At 43.6% G+C, this 20,756-nt stretch overlaps 1 protein-coding gene across 2 annotated transcripts in view; it reads left to right on the top strand.

The window, feature by feature from the left end:
- Positions 1–20,756, top strand: part of LOC137627921 (uncharacterized) — a 71,916-nt gene that overhangs the window by 26,914 nt on the left and 24,246 nt on the right. For both annotated transcript variants that reach the window (XM_068359375.1, XM_068359374.1), the window contains exon 5: positions 13,750–13,932. In XM_068359375.1, the coding sequence (XP_068215476.1) occupies positions 13,750–13,932 (183 nt within the window). The remainder of the gene's footprint in view (positions 1–13,749; positions 13,933–20,756) is intronic.

Genomic DNA, 20,756 nt, shown 5'->3' with positions numbered 1-20,756 from the left:
TCAGTCCATTTCTAAAGGGAAACTCAATGGTGATAATGTCGGACAATGACACAGTAGTGGCGTACATAAAGAAGGAAGGAGGATTGAAGTCGAAGGAGTTGTGCGTTCTCGCCTTGCAAGTCCTGAAATGAGCAAAGCGGAACAAGTCAGACTGTCGGCGAGATTCATTCCAGGAAAGAAAAACGTTCTAGCCGATGGCCCCAGCAGGGTAGGCCAAGTAGTAGGGACAGAATGGTCTCTTCACCCCGAGGTAGCAAGATTCATCATCCGAATGTGGGGTTCACCGGTAATGGATCTCTTCGCGACAAGGCTTAACGCGCAACTTCCCGTATTCTGTTCTCCTGTCCCAGACCCAAAGGCGGCATTGGAGGACGCCTTTCAGCACAAGTGGGACAATCTGGACGTGTACGTCTTTCCTCCTTTCGCCCTGATCAGGCAGGTTCTCAACAGAGTAAGGACAGCCAACAACCTAAAGATGACTTTAGTAGTGCCTTGGTGGCCGGAGAGAGAGTGGTTCGCAGACCTAAAGGTCTGGCTATTCTCCCTCCGTGGCCTCTTCCAGACAGACCAGACCTCCTGAGGCAGCCACACTTTCTGAGGTTCCACAAGAATCCTCAATCCCTTCGTCTTCACGCCTGGAGGTTATCCAGAGCCTCCTGAAAAGACAAGGGTATTCGACCAAGACAGCGATTAGAATGTCACTTTACCTGAGACAGTCCTCTACAGGGGTCTACCAAGCAAAATGGGCAGCTTTTACTAAATGGTGTGCTTCAAAGAAAATAAAGCCTTTAGAAGCATCGGTACCCGACATCGCAGACTTTCTCGTTCACCTCAGAGATGAGTTGGGCATGTCGATTCCAGCAGTAAAGGGGTACGTGCCGCCCTTGGACAAGTTTTTCTCTTGAAAGGAATAGATCTAGGTTCTTCTAGACACATCTCGATGCTCATCAAGAGCTTTGAGCAGTCCTGTCCTCCCTCGTCTCCTAGGGTTCCGCAATGGGACCCGGCTAGAGTTCTAGATAGGCTTAGTAAGCCTCCCTTCGAACTTTTGAAGGATATAGTGGACAGGAATCTTACGCTTAAGGCGGTCTTCTTGTTAGCTTTGGCGTCAGCGAAGAGAGTAAGAGAAATTCATGGGTTGTCCTACGTGGTAGAACACTCAAGGTGTTGGAGAGATATCTCCTTTAAATTGTCCCCTCGTTTGTCGCCAAAACCCAAAACCCATCCGGTTGGGATCCTAGGTTCGAGGGTTTCTCTATTCCACCAATTCCAAAATCAGATAATCAGGTGACTTGAATTTGTGTCCTGTCAGAGTTATAAGGAAATATCTAAGAGGACGGCGGATCACCGCCCAGGTATAAAGTATCTTTTTGTCTCCACGGGTACGACGAAAAAGAAAATTTCCAAAACACCATTTCCTTCTGGCTCAGGCAAGTCATCATTCAAGCTTATTCTAGTGCAGGACTTTCAGTTCCAGGAAAGACCCGGGCACATGACGTTAGAGGTATGAGTACCCCTCTAGCTTTTGAAAAGAACATGTCAGTAGCTCAGATTCTTAGAGCAGGCACTTGGTCTAACCAATCGACGTTCACTTTGCACTACCTCAAGGAATGTACGAGGAAGTCCTTAGATGGTTTTGCCATAGGTCTTAGACAGTAGTCCTGCACAACCCCCTTATATCTATACTTCGTCAAGCACATCATCAAAGAATTATGTAGGGTGAGTACTTTTTACACTGGTAATGAGCTCTTTGTGTAGTGTATCCTACTTTCCAGTTGTTTGGGTCTTTTGTCAGGGAGGCACTCCCACCTCCTAAAGTGTAAGTCTCCTAAGAAAGTGTTTTGAGGTAAGTCTCTGTGTTGGAACAAATCACAAATTATTAGTAATTTGTATTTTTCCTAACACACTTACAGAGAAACACTTTCGGGTCATGGCCCTCCCTTCCTTCCCCCGGGTGCCTCACTGATCTTTAGTGTTGTTACTTTCATAGAACTTACTGGAGATCACGACCCAAGCTCATATGTGGCCTACCTGGGGTTTGCCCTCAGGGCACGTGTCCTTCCACTGGGCCTACCATTACAGAAAATGGGAGTAGGGTAAACTTCACAAAACTCTGGTTGGTTGAGAGGAGGTTCCAGCTAACTCCTAAGAAAGTGTTTCTTGGTAAGTATGTTAGGAAAAATACAAATTACTAATAATTTGTGATTTCATGTGAAATGGGACTTTGTTCCATAACTAAAATACAAGCCAATGCTATTTATAAGGGTATTACTTTTAGTGAAGCTGAAAGATGAGCCATTAAATTTTTAGTGAGGGTTAGCCACCCGCCTGCTAGTTAGCAGTGGGATTGGGGGGTAGTAGCTACCCCCTCTCATTCACACACCTGTATTTGTTACTCAATTTGCTCTTGGCTCGGATGGAGAATGGTTGTTACCGCTCTTCTCCTCTCCAGATTTTTGACAGCCATTATTAGTCTGTTTTGCTTATTCTTACAGTGTGTGTGTGTGCGTCTTACCAACGATGCGGACCGGCCAGGACCTGAGGGCCGCTCTTGCAGGACTTTTATGTCCTTTATAGACACTGATCCTTACCGTTTGTGTCTTGCCTGTAGAGGTCAACGGTGTGAGAGTAATAACACTTGGGCTGAATGTCAGGAGTGCTCTACTTCCCAGTGCGAAAGGTTTGTGCATCGACGGAAGAAGAAGGCTAAAAGGGATTCATCTCCTTTGGGGTCTTCCTTGAAGCAGAAAAAATCCAGAGCTGCTTCTTCCACCCCCTGACCTTCCTCCAAAGCTCCTGTTTGGCCCCGGGGGAACCGTCGAACAGTAGCACAGGACACTTAACTCTTGGTCAACCTCGGTTCTTGAGAGATAGTGCTGCTTCCCCTAGCGAAGCAGCCCTGCCTCTCCCCCCGGGGAAGTCCTTGATTCTTTCTGATATTTTTTAGGTGTGGCCACCCCTAGGATTGTCCAGCTCTCCTTCAAAGGAGGTTTTGTTACGGCTCCTTCAACAGAGTACGGAATGGTTGCCTCGGAGATAGACCCTTTGGCCCCGCGCAGCATTGATTTTCTTGACCCTGAGGAGTCCTCTGCACTTCCTGCCGTTGCCGAGGACTGTGCGCCCCCTCCTCTCTGATAATCCTTCGGGGGGCGGAGCAAAGTCCGATGCAAGTCTCCTGTGAGTGATCACCTCTCATTCACGAGAGAGAGAGAGACAACCTTTAGAATCACCTCCTCCATAGTACCTTGACATCCTGGCCCTATAGACCACCTCCTCCTCCACAGAACAAACAGCAGAAGCCACCAACAAGCAAGACTTCAGCCATACATCCCAAGGTATCTAAGAAGCCCTTTCCTGCCAAGTTCTCCTGTGGCGCGAAGAATCCTAGGGAAGGGGGCCAAGGCTGTAACCGCTAGGATGGGCAATCCTCCCACTTGGCCACTTGCCTGTAACGCTGCTGTCAGATGGGGATGCAGCTTCTGGCCAAACCCTGGACGATCTTCGTGATTCATTCAGGGTATCGTGTCCCATTCACTTAATCTCTCCCTCCACTGACCAAAGCTCTAGTTCCATCGAGCTCCTATACAAAGGGATCTGCAAATGAGTTTGGCCCTTCAGGCCGAAGTCCAAACCATGTTGGAGAAGGGCGGTCTCCAAGAGGTCATTAGCAATCCCCAGGCTTCTTCAGTCGACTTTTTCTTGTGAAAAAGGCATCTGGAGGCTGGAGACCAGTCATCGACCTCTTAGCTCTGAACATGTTTGTCAAACAAATGCCGTTCACCATGGAAACATCAGAAAGGTCTGACAAGTGTTAAGAACACAGGACTTCATGTTCACACTGGACCTAAAGAACGCATAATTCCAGATCCCAATCCATCCGTCTTCAAGGTAGTATCTGAGAATCATTCTAGACAACAAAGAAGACTAGTTCAAGGTGCTGTGCTTCGGTCTTTCCACAGCACCTCAGGCCTTCACGAGTGTTCGCCATAGTGTCATCTTCGGTTCATAGAATCGCCATTCGTCTCCTACTACCGCTAGAGAGTTGTGGGATCCTTTGACTGGCTAAACAGTACTACATTGGATCCTTCTTTCTGGTTACGGTTCACTTTCCCTTTGCCTACGCATACACCAAATAGTCTGGCCTATTCTTTACAGATTCTCCTCTGTCCTCATATACCTGACAACACTGTGATTATCAAACAATTCTTCTTTGCCCAAGGGGTTAACTACTGCACTGTAATTGTTCAGTGGCTACTTTCTCTTGTTAAGGGTAGAAGAGACTCTTTAACTATGGTCTGCAGCTCTTCTAGGAGGACACTCCAAAATTAAACCATTGTTTTCTAGTCTTGGGTAGTGCCATAGCCTCTGTACCATGGTCTTTCACTGTCTTGGGTTAGAGGTCTCTTGCTTGGGGGTACACTCAGCCACACTATTCTATCTTATTTCTCTTCCTCTGGTTTTGTGAAAGTTTTTATTTTTTATTTAAGAAATATTTATTTCAATGTTGTTACTGTTTGTAAGATAGTTTATTTTTCCTTGTTTCCTTTCCTCACTGGGCTATTTTCCTTGTTGGAGCCCCTGGGCTTATAGCATTCTGCTTTTCCTACTAGGGTTGTAGCCTAGCAAGTAATAATAATACGCTATCTGGACAACTGACTGATTGTAGCAGACTCGACGGCAACCCTTCTTCAACACAGAGACAAATTTCTTAGGCTATGCCAAAATCTGGGGATCATCTTAAACTTCAAGAAGTCATCACTGCTTCCTTCTAAATGACTGGTATACATAGGAATGATAACAGACACCGACCTTCACAAAGTCTTCCCATTAGATGACAGGGTATTGAGGCTAAGGATTATTACAAAACCATTTCTCAGATGAGAACAAACCCCAGCCCAGAGGTGGTTATGTCTCCTCGGGCACCTATTATTCCTGGCCCGTCTGGTTCGCAATAGGCGCTTATATCAACAAAAAAGTTGGTACTTTTTCGCAGCCCCTATCCCATTTAGCAGTAGAGATCCTGAGATGGGCAGAAGACAACTCGGTGACCCTATCAGTTCGCTTTCAGTTCGCTTCCTTCCCCGCAAAAGGAATGTGCTCGCAGACAATCTGAGCAGAGCAACTCAAATAGTGGGCTCCAAGTGGTCTTTGAATCGTCTTGTAGCCAACAAAGTTCTGACTTTGTTGAGGTTCCCCGAATTTGGATCTGTTCGCAACGTCCCTGAATTTCAGGCTCCCCTTGTACTGCTCCCCAGTCCCGAACCCCAGTGCTCTCTGGCAAGATGCATTCCAGCAATGTGGGACAACATGGACGTTTATGGCTTTCTCCCATTTTGTCTGGTGAGAAGAGTACTCAACAAGACCAGCGGTTAATCTCTCAACGACCCTCATAGCTCTGCTTTGGCATCTCGCAGATTGGTTCCCAGACCTTCTGCAGGTCCTAACGGAGCTTCTAAGAGAGCTCTCTCCACGACACAATCTACTCAAACAACCAAATGCCAACATCTTCCACAAGACTTCACACTTGGAGGCTATCCAGCACCTCCTCACTCAGAGAGGATTTTTGCAACAAATTGTGGAACAGGTGTCTGGACACCTGTGAAGATCTTCAGCTTCAGTCTACCTGGCAAAGTGGAATGTCTTTTGTGGCTGGTGTCGTAGAAGGGATATCTCTCCCCTCGATGCCATTATCCCAGCAATAGCGGAGTTCCTTGTGCACCTACGGGAGGTAATGCTTCTCTCGGTTACGGCAGTAAAAGGTTACTGCTCAGCCTTGAGTCTCGTCCTTAAGCGGAAAGGAGTGGGTATTTCCTCTTCGATAGAACTTTCTCTCCTCATAGGAAGTTATGAACTTACCTGTCCCCAGTCGGAAGTGAGACCTCCTCCATGGAACGTGGTTCGGGTCCTTCAGTCCCTGAAGGATCCTCCCTACGAACCATTACGCCAGGCAACAGATCGCCACCTCACTTTGAAGACGTTGTTTCTACTTGCCTTGGCTTCAGCCAAAAGAGTTAGTGAATTTCATGGTCTCTTGTATGACATCGCCCATTCAAGGGGATGGGGAGAGGTAAGCTTCAGCTTCATCCCTGAGTTTGTTGCAAAGACTCAAAATCCGGGGGTAACGGATCCTAGATTCTATTCCTTCCAGATAACGAGTCTGTGTTCTGTAACCGATGGCCCAGATCAACTGCTACTATGCTCAGTAAGGAGTTTTAAGATCAGCATCTCTCCCCCATGTGCCAGCACTCCTTATCAGTACGGGAAAGGTCAAGAGGAGGATCACTGAGAACACCATCTAAGCTTGGATTCTTAAGGTCATTGACTTCACACTGAATCCAGATCCTCCTCCAACACGTCTACCCAGAGCACACACGACGTCAGGGGCATTGCTACATCCCTGGCGTTCAAACGAAACTACTATGTGGCACAGGTTCTACAAGCTGGTGTGTGGAAGCGTTTAACGACCTTCACCGCCACTACCTGCAAGATATAAGACACAGGAGACTCGATGCGCTCTTTATCGGTCATGTGGTGACTGCACAACAGCTGGTTTAGTACCTCAAGCTCCTTGATGGACAAGTAGCAGGAGGTTGAGGGCATTGGTTACCCAGTTTTAGTTTAAGTGAATGATTAAGAATGACGGGCTCTTTGTTTTCTTCATCCTCCCCTCTCTTAGGGAAATCAGCATCCAGAATCCTCTGCAAAGCTGACCCAAACCAACAGCAGGTAAACCCTTGTTCCCTTGAGTAACGTGGTATTGTGTCAATACTGTTATGTCCCCATGCCATATCGAAGGAGGTATTGGGTATGTTTTAGTGACCTGGGACGATTCTTATAACTCGGAAGAACTCTTTATCTTCTGTAGGCCACAGACCATGCTTAGCAAGATTTTAGTGAGCTGTAGGGGTTCCACCCACAATGTGCTAACACATGTAGAAGGGAACCCCCAGGTCAAAGCCAAATGCCAGATTGGCATGGACTTCCACCTTCCAAATAGGGGAGTCAACCCCTATAAGTACTGTTGGTTTGTATTTTAGTTACAGAACAAATGACAAATTTGGAAGTCAAATTAAAGACTTATATTTTACTGAAAATAGTTCTGTTATCTTCAGTAAGTGTACAGCTATTTTAGATTATTTTTCAATCACATACAAATTTTTCAATGAATTTTATAAAATTGGAGAACAATTTTTGGCAGATATTTCATGCAAAGTAAAGAGGTATGTTATTCTATTTTTAGTAAAAAAAAAAGATTAGGATAAGGGGAATGTATCTTTTTCTCTATAGGTATTAAGATTTATGTACTATAGAACATTTTAATCTCTTTGTATTCCGTAAAAGTTTTTTTTCAATATTAATCTTACCCGATGATCATGTAGCTGTCAACTCTGTTGCCCGACAGAAATCTACGGTCGGGATACGCCAGCGATCGCTATACAGGTGGGGGTGTACACAACAGCGCCATCTGTGAGTAGGTACTCAAGTACTTCTTGTCAACAAGAACTCAATTTTTCCTCTGTCGTGCCTCCGGCAAGACCTACTAATACGCCGTCCCTAACTGGATTTGTTTTCACAACTTTTTGGTGAAGTACACTATTCCAGTTTTGAGCTTTCGCTATGCAGGGGTTTTATCTTCATTTCAAAACTTGAACTCGTTTTGGATAGATTTTATTATGGTGACGAAGAGAGTATGGACTCTCTTTCACTTTTAAATGGCCGACCCTTCCCTTAGACGGAAGTGTTGGTGTCGAAGAGAGTATAGACTCTCTTTCACTTTTTTTGACCCACCCTTCCCTTAGACGGAAGTGTGTTTAGGTTTTTGGTAATTTTGCTTAACAAAGTTATAGATTTATTTTATATCTCTCCGCCATTTATAGGCCTCTTCGATTAACTTTCCATTTATTATAAACTTATAAAAATTAATTTTTATGTTTGTTTATATGCGACCTTTCCTAATAGTAGGCGGTCCTTACTTGGAACCGAAGTTAATTAACATTGAGCCCGTCATATCGTTTTTCCTGTTAAGAATTTATGCTATTTTAATTTTAATGTTTTTGAAAGAATTTCTTTGATAGTCTCGTACTGTTTTCAAAGTTGAACTAACGTTTTGTTTAGTCTCCGCAGTTGTTGACGTTCAGAACGTTCAACTTGCGCTCTATCGTTACGATAGAGAGAGAGTATTTCACGGTTTCACGTTGCAGTAAGAGTAAACCGATTCTAGCGTTTCGTTCATTCTTTCTTAGCTTAAATGGTTTTAATTCTAATAAAGGATCTTTTTATTTGGGAAACCTTTCAGTTTTTTTCCTTTAACAAATAATATGTTTTAACGATATATATAATTGGGCTCATCTCTCAGGTTCTAAGTCAAGAGAGAGAGAGAGAGAGATAGAGACGGAGGGAGAGAGAGGAGGATAAACGTTTCGTTCAAGCGGGTAACGTTGTTCTCGTTTTTTGCTCTTCTCCCTAGTCGCTATAGGGGAAGAAGGTAAAACGTTTCTAGAGTTTTATTCTTGTTCCCAGGCTTTATGCGGTGAGAGATTTTAAACGTAGTTTATTTGATCTAGTGTTTAGTCTCTTTTCCAGCCACTGAATTCTTTATCTTTCATTATGTTTTTCTGTTACATTGTAATACTGTTTTCGCAATTACTACCTTTTAATGAAGGATAGGATTGCGTGTTTCAGGTACAAACCACTTAAAGTTTCGAGTTCAGTGAAATAAGTGCAAACAGAAAATCAAAAGTGATAAAGTGGTATGCGCAAAGTGTTACAGTGTTGCGTTCGAGGGTTCGTCTGTTCGTGCCAGTTGTTCACCTAGTCCGATACCTCTTACAAGCTCCCAAGCCCAGGGGAGAAGTAATGTCGAAGGACTTATGGGTTCCACAGGCCTTGATCGACGAACAGACGTTTCCCTCCGTGGTTTCGGGTGTATCTACACACGTTGCCGACGTGATCACCCCACCCACACAAAGACGAGAGAGCCCATTTATTCCTCGTCTGCGGAAGAGGTTTCTCGCAGAAACCATGGACCTAATCTTGCAGCTTTTAAGTGCAAGTCGGTCCCTTCCGCGCAAGTCCAACGGCCTAGGTGTAGCTACTGGGTCAGTTCGGACTCGCTGCAGTACGACAACTGCACACCTCCCAAGAGAGGCAAGGTGGTACCGCAACAGGCAGTAACTCCGTCTGTTGCCGCACCAGCTGTTTTAGACCCTCAGTCACAACGGACAGTAGCTCCGTTTGTTGTTGTCTTTCATAGACCCTAGTGGTCCATGCTGCAGACTATACAGTCTCAGCTTGCTCCTTCATGCAGGAGTATCGTGCTGGAAGGTTGACAATGCACCTGTTAACCTACAACCCGCCGAGGTTGTGCGCTCAGCAGATACTGCGGCTGCCTGCTCCCACCCTCCACCTGTGAGAGCTCCACCACCGATGCGCAGTCCACCCTGCCAGACGCATGTTCTTGCTGCACCATCTGCTAACATGCGTGAGCTACCGCATCAGCAGTGGGAAGGTTCTGTAGAGCTGCCGGGTTCCAGCACTATGCGGCATTCTCCGCAGCCCATGCAGCATGCTCTGCATACCTTACAGCATGCTCCGCATACCATGCAGCATGAGCCGCATACCTTACAGCATGCTCCGCATACCATACCGCATGCTCCTCAACCCACCGCAGCCCCTCCCACACACCAGCACTCTGCTTTTGTTGTTGCCAGCTCCCACACTCCGACTGCGGAGAAGGTTGACGATGCACCCGTGGGCCTACACCTCCCACGGTTGTGCGCCCGGCATGGCTTCCTGCTCTCACACTCTTGTTGTGAGAGCTCCTCCACCCATGCACAGTCAACCCTGCCAGATGTATGATGACTCCCACACACAGAGCACTCCGTTGCCGTGCGTGAGCTACCACAAGCTGCCGTGTTTTGACACGGTGTGTCAGCCTCCGCAACACACTGTGGTTACCGCCACTCGCCAGCAGCAAACTAGTCAGTCAGGAGTTGAGGCTTCCCCACACAACTTTGGTTGTTGCCAACTCACAGACTGTCATACAGTTACATGACGTTGCCTTCTGGTCTGCTGCTTTTGCACCAGTGAAACCCTCACTGAGAGAACCTAGCTTTTCTCGGATATGGTTCCTGTAGATGAGAAAGTGCTGTTCTCCCTCCTTCTGATATTCCCTTGAGGACTCTGTCATTTGGAGAGGAGCCTTAAGCTGCTTAGCCTCCTATGGACTTTTATTTAAGCATAACATGCTTCCAGGGAGGGTAAATGGTTCCGCTTCAGTCGCTAACCCCGTCTGTTGCCACACCTGCTCCCATAGACCTTGGGCTTTGTTGCAAGACATGCAGTCCAAGCTTAGTCCTTGATAGAGGATTTTTTACGGAGAAGACCCTTCTTGCCAACGACCTTCCTACCGGTTGGTTGTACGCCCTGTTGACGCTGAGGTATCCTACTCACGTCCGCCAGTTGAGATGGTTCCTCCACCGGTGCGACCCAGTGTGGGTTGCCAGTCGCACGTTGATGTTATGCTACTCTCGGAGGTGGTTGTGGACGTTCAGTGTGTCACTGGGAAGACGTTCAACAACCAGCAGAGGTGACTTGTTGTGACGCAGTGCGGCAACCTCAGCAACCCGATAAGGGTTTATCTGTACTACCCAGACAGTCTAGACAGTTTCGGGTTGTCGCTGTACTTCCTCGCTTCCCCATGGTTGACAGTTCACAGACTGTGCAGCAGTACCATGATCTTGTGTCCGGCTCCGTCACGCATCCACCAGTGCGACCGGATTCAGCGAGTCAGACGTTGCCCACTCCGTTGCCGTTTCCTCATCAGTTTCGGATGAGGAACCCTCTGATGAGGACATGGCTGAACAAGAAGATCAATCCCCAGCCCTGCTATCCATCCAGAAGATGCTGAAGAAGGAATACGGCCCTGTCAGGCTGTGGATGAGTCTGGTTAGGACACTGTCATCCGTGGTGCATTTGGTGTCACTTGGAAGACTACACCTCCGTCCTCTTCGGTTTCATCTAGCTCTTCACTGGAAAAGGACAAGACGCTAGAAGCGGTCTCGATCCCGGTTTCCGGAAGATAAGTCTGGTCTAACCTGAGGAAAGGACTTTATCAACCTTTTATAGGGTCTTCCCCTGACTGTTCAGACTCCCAACCACGTTCTCTTCTCAGACGCATCGGACGTAGGCTGGAGTGCGACCTTAGGCGGTAGGGAATGCTCGGGATTATGGAACTCGCGTCAAAGGACAATGCATTTTAACTGCAAGAAGCTTCTGGCAGTAAGTCTGACCTGGAAAAGCTTCAGGTCTCTCCTTCAAGACAAAGTAATGGAGGTCAACACGGACAACTCCCTGCTTTGATGTTCATCTCCTAGCAAGGAGGGACCTACTCTCTGACATGGTGCGAGTTCGCTAGTGACCTCCTCTCCTGTTCAACAGGTCTAGACTTTTCACTAGTAACAAATTTCTTCCAAGGCAACTTGAATGTCTTGGCAGTTTGTCTCAGTAGGAAGGGACAATAATTCCAACATATTGGACCCTCCACAGAGTTGTATGCAAGAGACTTTGGGTCACCTGGGGCCATCCAACCATAGATCTCTTCGCAACCTCGATGTCCAAGAGGCTCTCAACAGACCCAGCAGTGGTTCTTTTAGATGCCTTTCTACTAGATTAGTCTCATCTAGATCTATATGCATTCCCTCCGTTCTAGTTTGTCAACAAGGTACTGCAGAAGTTCGCCTCTCACGTTGGGACAAAGTTGACACTAGTTGCTTCCCTCTGGCCCGCGAGAGAATAACTTACCGAGGTACTTCGATGGCTAGTAGACGTTCCCAGAACTCTTCCCCTAAGGGTGGACCTGCTACGTCTGCCACGCGTAAGAAGGTACTCCAAGGCCTCCACGCTCTTCGTCTCACTGCCTTCAGAGTATCGAAAGACTCTCGAGAACTAGAGGTTTTTCGAAGGAGGCAACCAGAGCGATTGTTAGAGCAAGGAGAACATCCACCCTTAGAGTCTACCAATCGAAGTGGGGAATCTTCCTAAACTGGTGCAAGTCAGTATCCGTATCCTCGACCAGTACCTCTGTAACTCATAGCTGACTTCCTCTTATATCTGAGAAAAGAGCGATCTCTTTCAGCTCCCACTTTCAAGGGTTACAGAAGCATGTTGGCATCAGTCTTCCGTCACAGAGGCTTAGATCTTTTTAACAATAAAGATCTACAGGACCTCCTTAAGTCTTTTGAGACCACGAAGGAGCGTCGTTTGGTTACACCTGGTTGGAATTTAGACGTGGTTCTAAGATTCCTTATGTTAGACAGGTTCGAACCACTTCAATCAGCCTCCCTGAAAGATCTCACCTTTAAGACTCTTTTCCTGATATGCTTTACCAGCTAAAAGAGTCAGTGAGATTCATGCCTTCAGCAAGAACATCGGATTTCCATCCGAAACGGCTACATGTTCTACATCTTGGTTTTCTAGCCAAACACGAGCTGCCTTCTCGGCCTTGACCAATATCGTTCGTTATTCCAAACTTATCGATATGGTTGGAAATGAACTAGAAAGACTATTATGTCCTGTAGAGCTCTTAAGTTCTATTTTAAAAACCTTTATGAGGCCCGTTTGAAGCTTTATGGTGTTCAGTTAAGAATTCATCTTTGCCTATGTCAGAGAATTCTTTATCCTATTATTTTCAGACTGTTAATACGAGAAGCTCATTCCCTTCTGAATGAGGAAGACCAAGCTTGGCTGAAGGTAAGGACACACGAAGTTAGAGCTATCACAACTTCCGTGACCTTTTAATAAAATAGATCTCTGCAAAATATTTTCGACGCAACCTTTTGGAAAAGCTAATCAGTGTTCGCGTCTTTTATCTTAAGAATGTCCAGTCTCTTTACGAGAACTGCTACACTCTGGGACCATTCGTAGCAACGAGTGCAGTAGTGGTGGGGGCTCCACCACTACAATTCCCTAATTCCAGAACCTTTTTAATCTTTCTCTTGAAATATTTCTGGGTTGTCCGGAAGGCTAAAAAGCCTTCCGCATCCTGGTTGATTTGGCGGGTGGTCAAATTCTTTCTTGAGAAGCGCCTAGATTAGAGGTTGTGATGAGGTCCTTTAGTATGGGTTGCAGCCCTTAATACTTCAGCACCTAGGAGTCGCTCAGCATCCTGAGAGGATCGCTAGGCTCAGTAAGGAAGACGTACTTAAAAAGGCAGAGTAATGGTTCAAGTCGACTTCCTTACCAGGTACTTATTTATTTTATGTTTGTTATTTTGAATAACGGCTAAAATAAGATACGGGATACTTAGCTTCTTTGTTAACATGTATGCTGGTCTCCACCCACCACCCTGGGTGTGAATCAGCTACATGATCATCGGGTAAGATTAATATTGAAAAATGTTATTTTCATTAGTAAAATAAATTTTTGAATATACTTACCCGATGATCATGAATTTAAGGACCCGCCCTTCCTCCCCATAGAGAACCAGTGGACCGAGGAGAAAATTGAGTTCTTGTTGACAAGAAGTACTTGAGTACCTACTCACAGATGGCGCTGTTGTGTACACCCCCACCTGTATAGCGATCGCTGGCGTATCCCGACCGTAGATTTCTGTCGGGCAACAGAGTTGACAGCTACATGATCATCGGGTAAGTATATTCAAAAATTTATTTTACTAATGAAAATAACATTTTAATGAATGATTACCATATCTACTTTTCTCATAATCTTCCTCCTATTTTCCTTTTACAGTATCAATGTAGAAATTTCAGAATGCTAGATCAATTGAGAAACGGCTACCCTTTAAGTAATGAGGTTGATACTGGACCGGACAGGGCAAAGAAGGCGCGAATCACGCTGGGCTCAAACAGAGCGGAGATCCCGCAGATCACGAACGCAAGGGTATCCGTACGAGATGCTCCTATCCAAACAGAGGTTAGTCTCATTTTTATTAACCCTTTTACCCCCGGGGTATTTGGAAATTTCCAACCCTTAACCCCCAGGGGGTTATTTTTTTCCCAGCACATTTTGCAGTATATTTTTTTAAAATTGCTCTAACAGCCTTAATTTTGGTCATAGAGAGGTCAGGTTGGTCTCATTCTCTTGGAAAAGGCCTGAATTTTCTCAAAAAATTATCAAAAAATATGAAAAACAAATTTTTATAGCATTTTTTTTGCAAGGACGTACCGGTACGTCCATGAGGGTAAAGGGATGGCTTTTGTGAAACGTACCAGTACGTCCTTTGGGGGTAAAAGGGTTAAAGTTCTAGATATGATGGTTTCCAATTGAGTTTTGGTCCTAACAAATTACAAATATAATCTTCCTTCTAATCTCCCTTTTTCATTTGTGTTTAGGCAGAAGTTTAATGTGTTTTTAGACATTAATAACCTATTCATCCTGTGTAGACTGTTATATCTTTTTTTTTATAATTGAGGTAAATCATTCTTTAGAAAAAGTGATAATTTGTCTATAGTTAGACATCTGGTCTCCGGAATCCAAGTGTTCTCGGCTTTTGGAGGGAGGCTATGTTTTGCCCCCTGTTTTTTGTGTTTATTTGTGATCAGCTTCCTGGCCACAATTTTAATCGTAGAGTAATGAAACTGTCTTTACCTCCGTCAACAAAGTTGGAGGGAGGCTATGTTTTACCTCCTGTTTGTTTGTTTATTTGTGAACAACTTCCTGGCCACAATTTTAATCGTAGAGTAATGAAACTTGAGGGATTAACTTTTATGTAAAAAGCTGGAAATTATTAAATTTTGGAAGGTCACAGTCAAGCTAAATGTCCAATTCACGTAATCAGCCATAAGTTTGGACATAATTGTCACAGACTTCAAACTTGGTTCATATTTGAGTGTATGAAAATCCACGTCAATACATTTTAAGGTCAAAGGTAGAGAAATATGCTGCCATGGCGGAGGTTTGCACTCTACTTTTTAGATGTGGTACCCTATGTACCTATTGATTTGCATGCAGTAAGTGGATCACTTTTTTTTAACCATACAACATATTTTTATCAACGAAAGTTTTTAATAGAGATATATTTTTGTTTTGGCAGGGAAAGCTCTTTGGACATTTTATCAAACTCAGAATTTCTGCTTGTAAGATTTTAACTTTTTTAAGAAACAGGTTTTGTAAATAATACTTTAATATCCATTTATTTTTATACTTTATTTTCTATATAGTCATATTTTATTATTTGCTTTTATACGAAAATTTATATTTATCCTATTTTTCCTAAATATTTACTTTATATTTCATTATGAGATTTAATATATGTACTGTATGTATACCTCCTGAATTTAGTCGGGCCCTCTTGGTAAGAGTTAAACTTGACTCGTAGCGCAACTGACAGCCCTCCCAATTACACCTTAGCCTGGAATAGCCTCCTCTACCCCAGTGCTAAGCTGTATGGCCAAAATTTTATGGTTTCAAAGACTGGACTACTGATGAGGCAAAATCAGATAAGAGACAAATTCTTTAGTATACCTGATACATGAGACCGTAGAGATATTCCACTGCTAACAGGAATTCCACAAACTTTATACAGTAGCTGAAACTCAAGACTTATCGTTATATTAAAGAACTTTAGGAAAGGTAGCGTAGCAAGAAATCAAAATGAAATACAGTACTGGTATTCGAATACAAGCAAATTTTAACATTATTTTAATAATATTTTTAAAGATATATATACAGTATTGAAACATAATTTATTTTTAGTAATTTGTGATTGGAGTCATTTTGAATAGGAATAAAGTCAGTTTCGTTGACCCAGCTGGAGAAAAAACAATGCATCCTGAGGGGGAGAGTAGCTGGAGTGTTAAGGAAAAAAGCAGGGATTAGTCCATTCTCCCATTTGATCTAAATTGCCAATCTGAAAGTCCTAACCTAAGGTTTGCGGTAAGGACAAGGTGAGCAATAAACCTGAAGAGGACTCTGGTTTGTATAGTGAGGAAAAATATATTGGCTCAAATGTGTGATTTGTTCCGATATGAATACAAATCCTCGTTCTTTTAAATAGGAGACTCACACATAGGAGGGGAGAAATGCTACTACACACAGGCCTCAAAAAAGAACTATGGAACAACGTACTCCTCTGGCATCTGTTCTCATACCATAGAGGGCAATGAGAATTAGATGTCTCACCGCACACGGTACCTTTCGAGGGGGAAAACTTGACGAGAAAATGTCGTCCTTTTAGGCTAAATCAAAGTAACCGTTCGTCACCAGGTTTGTCCTGTCTTAACCTTTTCACGCTTCCCAAAGAGAAGGTTGTGTTTCATGTACCATACACCAATATTTCTCCATAAGTGTCACCTGGTACGCTTCTTCTAGCTTGGGTGAAAGACCACTTGGTATTGACCGGAAAAGAGAAAGGGGAGGAAGAATTTACATGTATTTGCCATATACACACTTTCCCACTTTGTCCGGATCCAGATGTAACCTGACCGAGGACCCAGCTCACTTGTGGAGTGACTACAACATTCCCCAAGAAGGTGTTTAGATACCTGCACATAACCTCCCAGAGAAGGTTGATTGTCTTCCATTCACCTGTCTTACCATGACGTTCTTCCTGAAGGACATAGTGGTCCTCTCCCACTCACATTTCATTGACCTTACTTTCGTACGCCCTCTTTATCGTTTCCCATACTGTAGTTCATCTTTACTTTACCTGTGTCCGCAAACATGTTCTGAATGGCTGGTGTGTAGTTTGTCATTTATTTCAAGTACTTCCTAAAAATATTCACTGGGTATATAAGCTGCAATTCTGGCTCGTCAAAAATTGCCCGCAGGGAGATGGAGAAAGACTCAAACCGTTTATCGAAAACTGTTGGGTTCCGAGTCTTTGTCACAAGTTCTAGCACAAACTTAATTGACATCTCTTTCTCCAACCCTCTCCGTGTGAGACCTGGTACAAGATACCGAAGTTCTCACTGACTCTTGACTGATGTCAATGCTAGGAAAAAAAGTATTTCCTTTTGCTTTTGGTCCCTGTCTGAAGCTTCCCGGAACGGTTCGGACTATGCCATTTGAGGAAACCCAGACCTTTCCTGACATTCCACCCCAGAAGAGGTACCTGTCTTGGTGAACATGACTGTTCGAGACCCATCATAAGCATGGAGATTTACCTGGAGGCTCCCAAGTCAGGCTCTTTGAGAAGGAAGGCTTGACCTAAACACCACTTGACTGCCCTTTGTCGATAGCAGTGACCACTGTATGTCTTCTCAGTAAGACCAGGACGTCCTTTATCACATACACAGACTGAGATTGGAGCAGATGTCCCTATGACACCAATCACAAAAGACTACCCATTGCTTGGTTTACTGCTTAATCACCCCTTTCTCTCAAAGACTCCTGCTGCTCTTCCACACAGGATGCATTGTTTTCTCCCAGCTGGATCGATGGAGCTGACTTTACTCCTATGTAACAGGAAGAGGGTTTGTATTCATATGAAAAATAAATATATTTTATGATGTTATATATACACTCAGTTTTGCAGTTTCCTTTCCTTCTTTGTACATTCCCTCTAACTCAAATGGTTATTCTATTCTGTGGAAGCTTTATTAGGGAATTTAAAGGTCTTCTGGCTCCTTCCATATGAATTTATACCTGAAGAAATTTAAAGTTTTTTTTCTAGTTTTTGCCTTCTTTTAACTTTGGCCGTTGATTAGGATTCCCAACAGAATCTATTAATTACAAATTATGATAATATTGAGTTGAGTTACTTTCTCCAAATTTAGGATCTATTTCAACCTCACATATAATGAGAAAATATCAGTTAATCACATTATAGGCTTGTGCTTTTTATAATACACTTTGCGAGGGCCTCTTAATCCCAGCATTTTTGTTTTTGTCTGCTTGCCATCTGTTCTTGTCTATTTTCTCTTTGTATTTTGGTATCCAAAAACAGTTCAGCATGCTTTAAAATTTCCTGTGGTACATTTTAGATGGTGTTAGGCTGCAATGCTCTTTTCCCTTTCCAATCTCTTCAGACTCTTCATACGTAAATGTTTAATTTCTTTTACTTATCTTTATTCAAGCAGATTAATCTGGCAACTTGTAGGAGTTATCAGCATCCCTTGCCTGGCCCTCTCTGATCCTAGCTTAATTGGGGGGTCTTGTGCGCTGATCATATGTATATATAGTCAGTCTCTAGGGGATTATCCTGTTCCTTGTCTCTGCCGTTCATGAGTGACCTTTAAACTTTTAAACGCTCGGGAGAATTTAGCATTGATTGTGATGGGGGATGATCTCTTTGAACAACATTTTTGTAATCATAATAACTTAACCCTTTAACCCCCAGGCTATTTGGAAATTTCCAACCCTTAACCCCCAGGGGGTTATTTTTTTCCCAGCACATTTTGCAGTATAATATTTTTAAATTGCTCTAACAGCCTTAATTTTTGTCATAGAGAGGTCAGGTTGGTCTCATTCTCTTGGAAAATGCCTGAATTTTCTCAGAAAATTATCAAAAATATGAAAAAAATAATTTTTATAGCATTTTTTTGCAAGGACGTACCGGTACGTCCATGGGGGTAAAGGGATGGCTTTTGTGAAACGTACCAGTACGTCCTTTGGGGGTAAAAGGGTTAAAAGATGTCCTACATTATTTTTCACATCTTCGTAAAATAAATCAATGAGGCCAGTCCTTTGAGGCATGTGGTAATTCTAATCAGGGGTTTTTATTAAATTAATGTAATAATAAAGACTTAAATGTTTACATAGTATTTTGCTTATCTATTTATTAGATGCTGCACTGACTACATAGCAAACTTTGCATATCTTGTCTATCCTAGATATTTCAAGATACAAGACTTTGGGATTTAAATTTCTAATTATTCCTACACAGATACAAACTTCAGAGTCATTTCAATGATTACTCCTAATGTCTATTTTCTACGAACCGACAACAAAAAAGAAAAACGGGGTTCAATTGTAATTGAAATAGGTTACTTAACACCTTCACTGCTGGGTAGCATTACATGGTGCTGTGATGCAAACTCCACTCTACTCCCCCGGTCGTTGTACCGTTAAGAGGTCTCCCCTCTGCTTATATACTATCATGACTTCACTTCCCCACACTGGATTACCATTATAGTATTGTGCTTTTGTTATTACGTGCTTATTAGGGATGTATGGGGTTGAAAGAAGGCTTACTGGAGGATGTAAATGAGAATGTAAGACCTGGACAATTTATACAGAGAGCTAGAGACAGAATCAGATGGAGGCAATTGACAGCCCACATCGAAAACATAGCACCTAGATAGATAGTTGTGCTTGTTATGTTCAGCATCACTAGTGTCATGCAGATCTGCCCCCGGTCCTGATGGTCACCCTTATGGCTCCTTTCTGAGTTGAGGTGAGGTTGATCCTCATCTTCTTTGCACTTCATGCCTTGGCTGACATGAGTCTTTTTATAGTTTATATATGACATATCTGTTTTTGACGCTGTTAATAGTTTATATAGGACATATCTGTTTTGACATTGTTACTGTTTATAGAATGATTTATTGTTAATTTATTCTCATCATTTATTTATTTCCTTATTTCCTTTCCTCACTGGTCTATTTTTCCCTATTGGAGCCCTTGGGCTTATAGAATCTTGCTTTTTCAACTAGGGTTGTAGCTTGGCTAGTAGTAATAATAATAATAATAATCTGTGGAATCTCCATGTGAGTATTGTTGAGAGAGTGGCTGTTCTCCCAGTGAAAGAGATATTCCTGTCAAAAGAAGCGAGCCAAAATGGATCATTCCCCATCCTCGTCGTCTTCTGGTGACAATAGGAAATGTAGGCTCTTTTCTTAAGACAACTGATATCCCCCACCCTTCTTATTTTTATGAGCTCTCGAATAACTAGTTATGGAGTACTATTGCCGTTATTTAATTAGTGATGGTAATTTTTTTAATGCGTTATAACCAAATATAACGTGATCACAAAATACTGCCAGAGACAGATCCCTTGGCTATGGGCACAGAACTTCCAGTGCTCGATCCAGTCCAATGTCTTTCCGATTATTCTGTTTGCACAGGACTCCCTCGCCTCCCACTAGCATGCTGAGTGGTGACCCCTTTATGGTAGTTTCTGCAGGATCACTTTTTGCTTCTAGGGGTTCCACTCGTAAAAACATCGAAAGTCTCCCCTCATTCCCTTACACGAACGATACACTAAAGTCGAGACTGCCACCTCCTACCATACTGAGGCAGCCCTGCTAGAGGATTCACATCCTTCACCCGCTCGTACCTACGAGCCGGGCTTGCCTCCTGTGCCCAGTTGTCCTCGGCATCGGTCTCTTACGAATTCTCAGAACTAGTCCAAGAATTCTCTATCATTTTATGTTGACGTTCGGATCACATCGGCAGTATCCACAACCATGACTTCGGTTAGACTGAAATGTCCGAATATTGTTGTTTCTTCTCCTTACAAACAAACTGCACGGAAGCCTAGCATAACAACTACGTATACTTTATTTCCGCGTGTGTTAGCTACATGTCTGTATGCGCTGCTGACCTTACGAGTGCTGACGTCCCCGAATGCGTCATTTGCCACGCAAATCACAAACCTGTTATTTTATAACACAATACTCCAGCAAGTACATTGCCTACAGTTCACAATGCTTCAGAGTGTACACGTTCTACGGAATGCTAAAAACCTTCCATTTCTGATATCTACATTTTAGGTTCTTGATAGAAAAAGGGCACTGGAGCCTTTACCCCCTCTTTAGATGGTCCCCCCCATCTACAGCAGATGATAGACCTGGTCC

The sequence above is a fragment of the Palaemon carinicauda genome, chromosome 35, assembly GCF_036898095.1.
Source record: "Palaemon carinicauda isolate YSFRI2023 chromosome 35, ASM3689809v2, whole genome shotgun sequence".
Taxonomy (NCBI): Eukaryota; Metazoa; Arthropoda; class Malacostraca; order Decapoda; family Palaemonidae; genus Palaemon; species Palaemon carinicauda.
The sequence above is the reverse complement of the archived record's forward strand: the minus strand, read 5'-3'. Positions and strand labels throughout refer to the sequence as shown.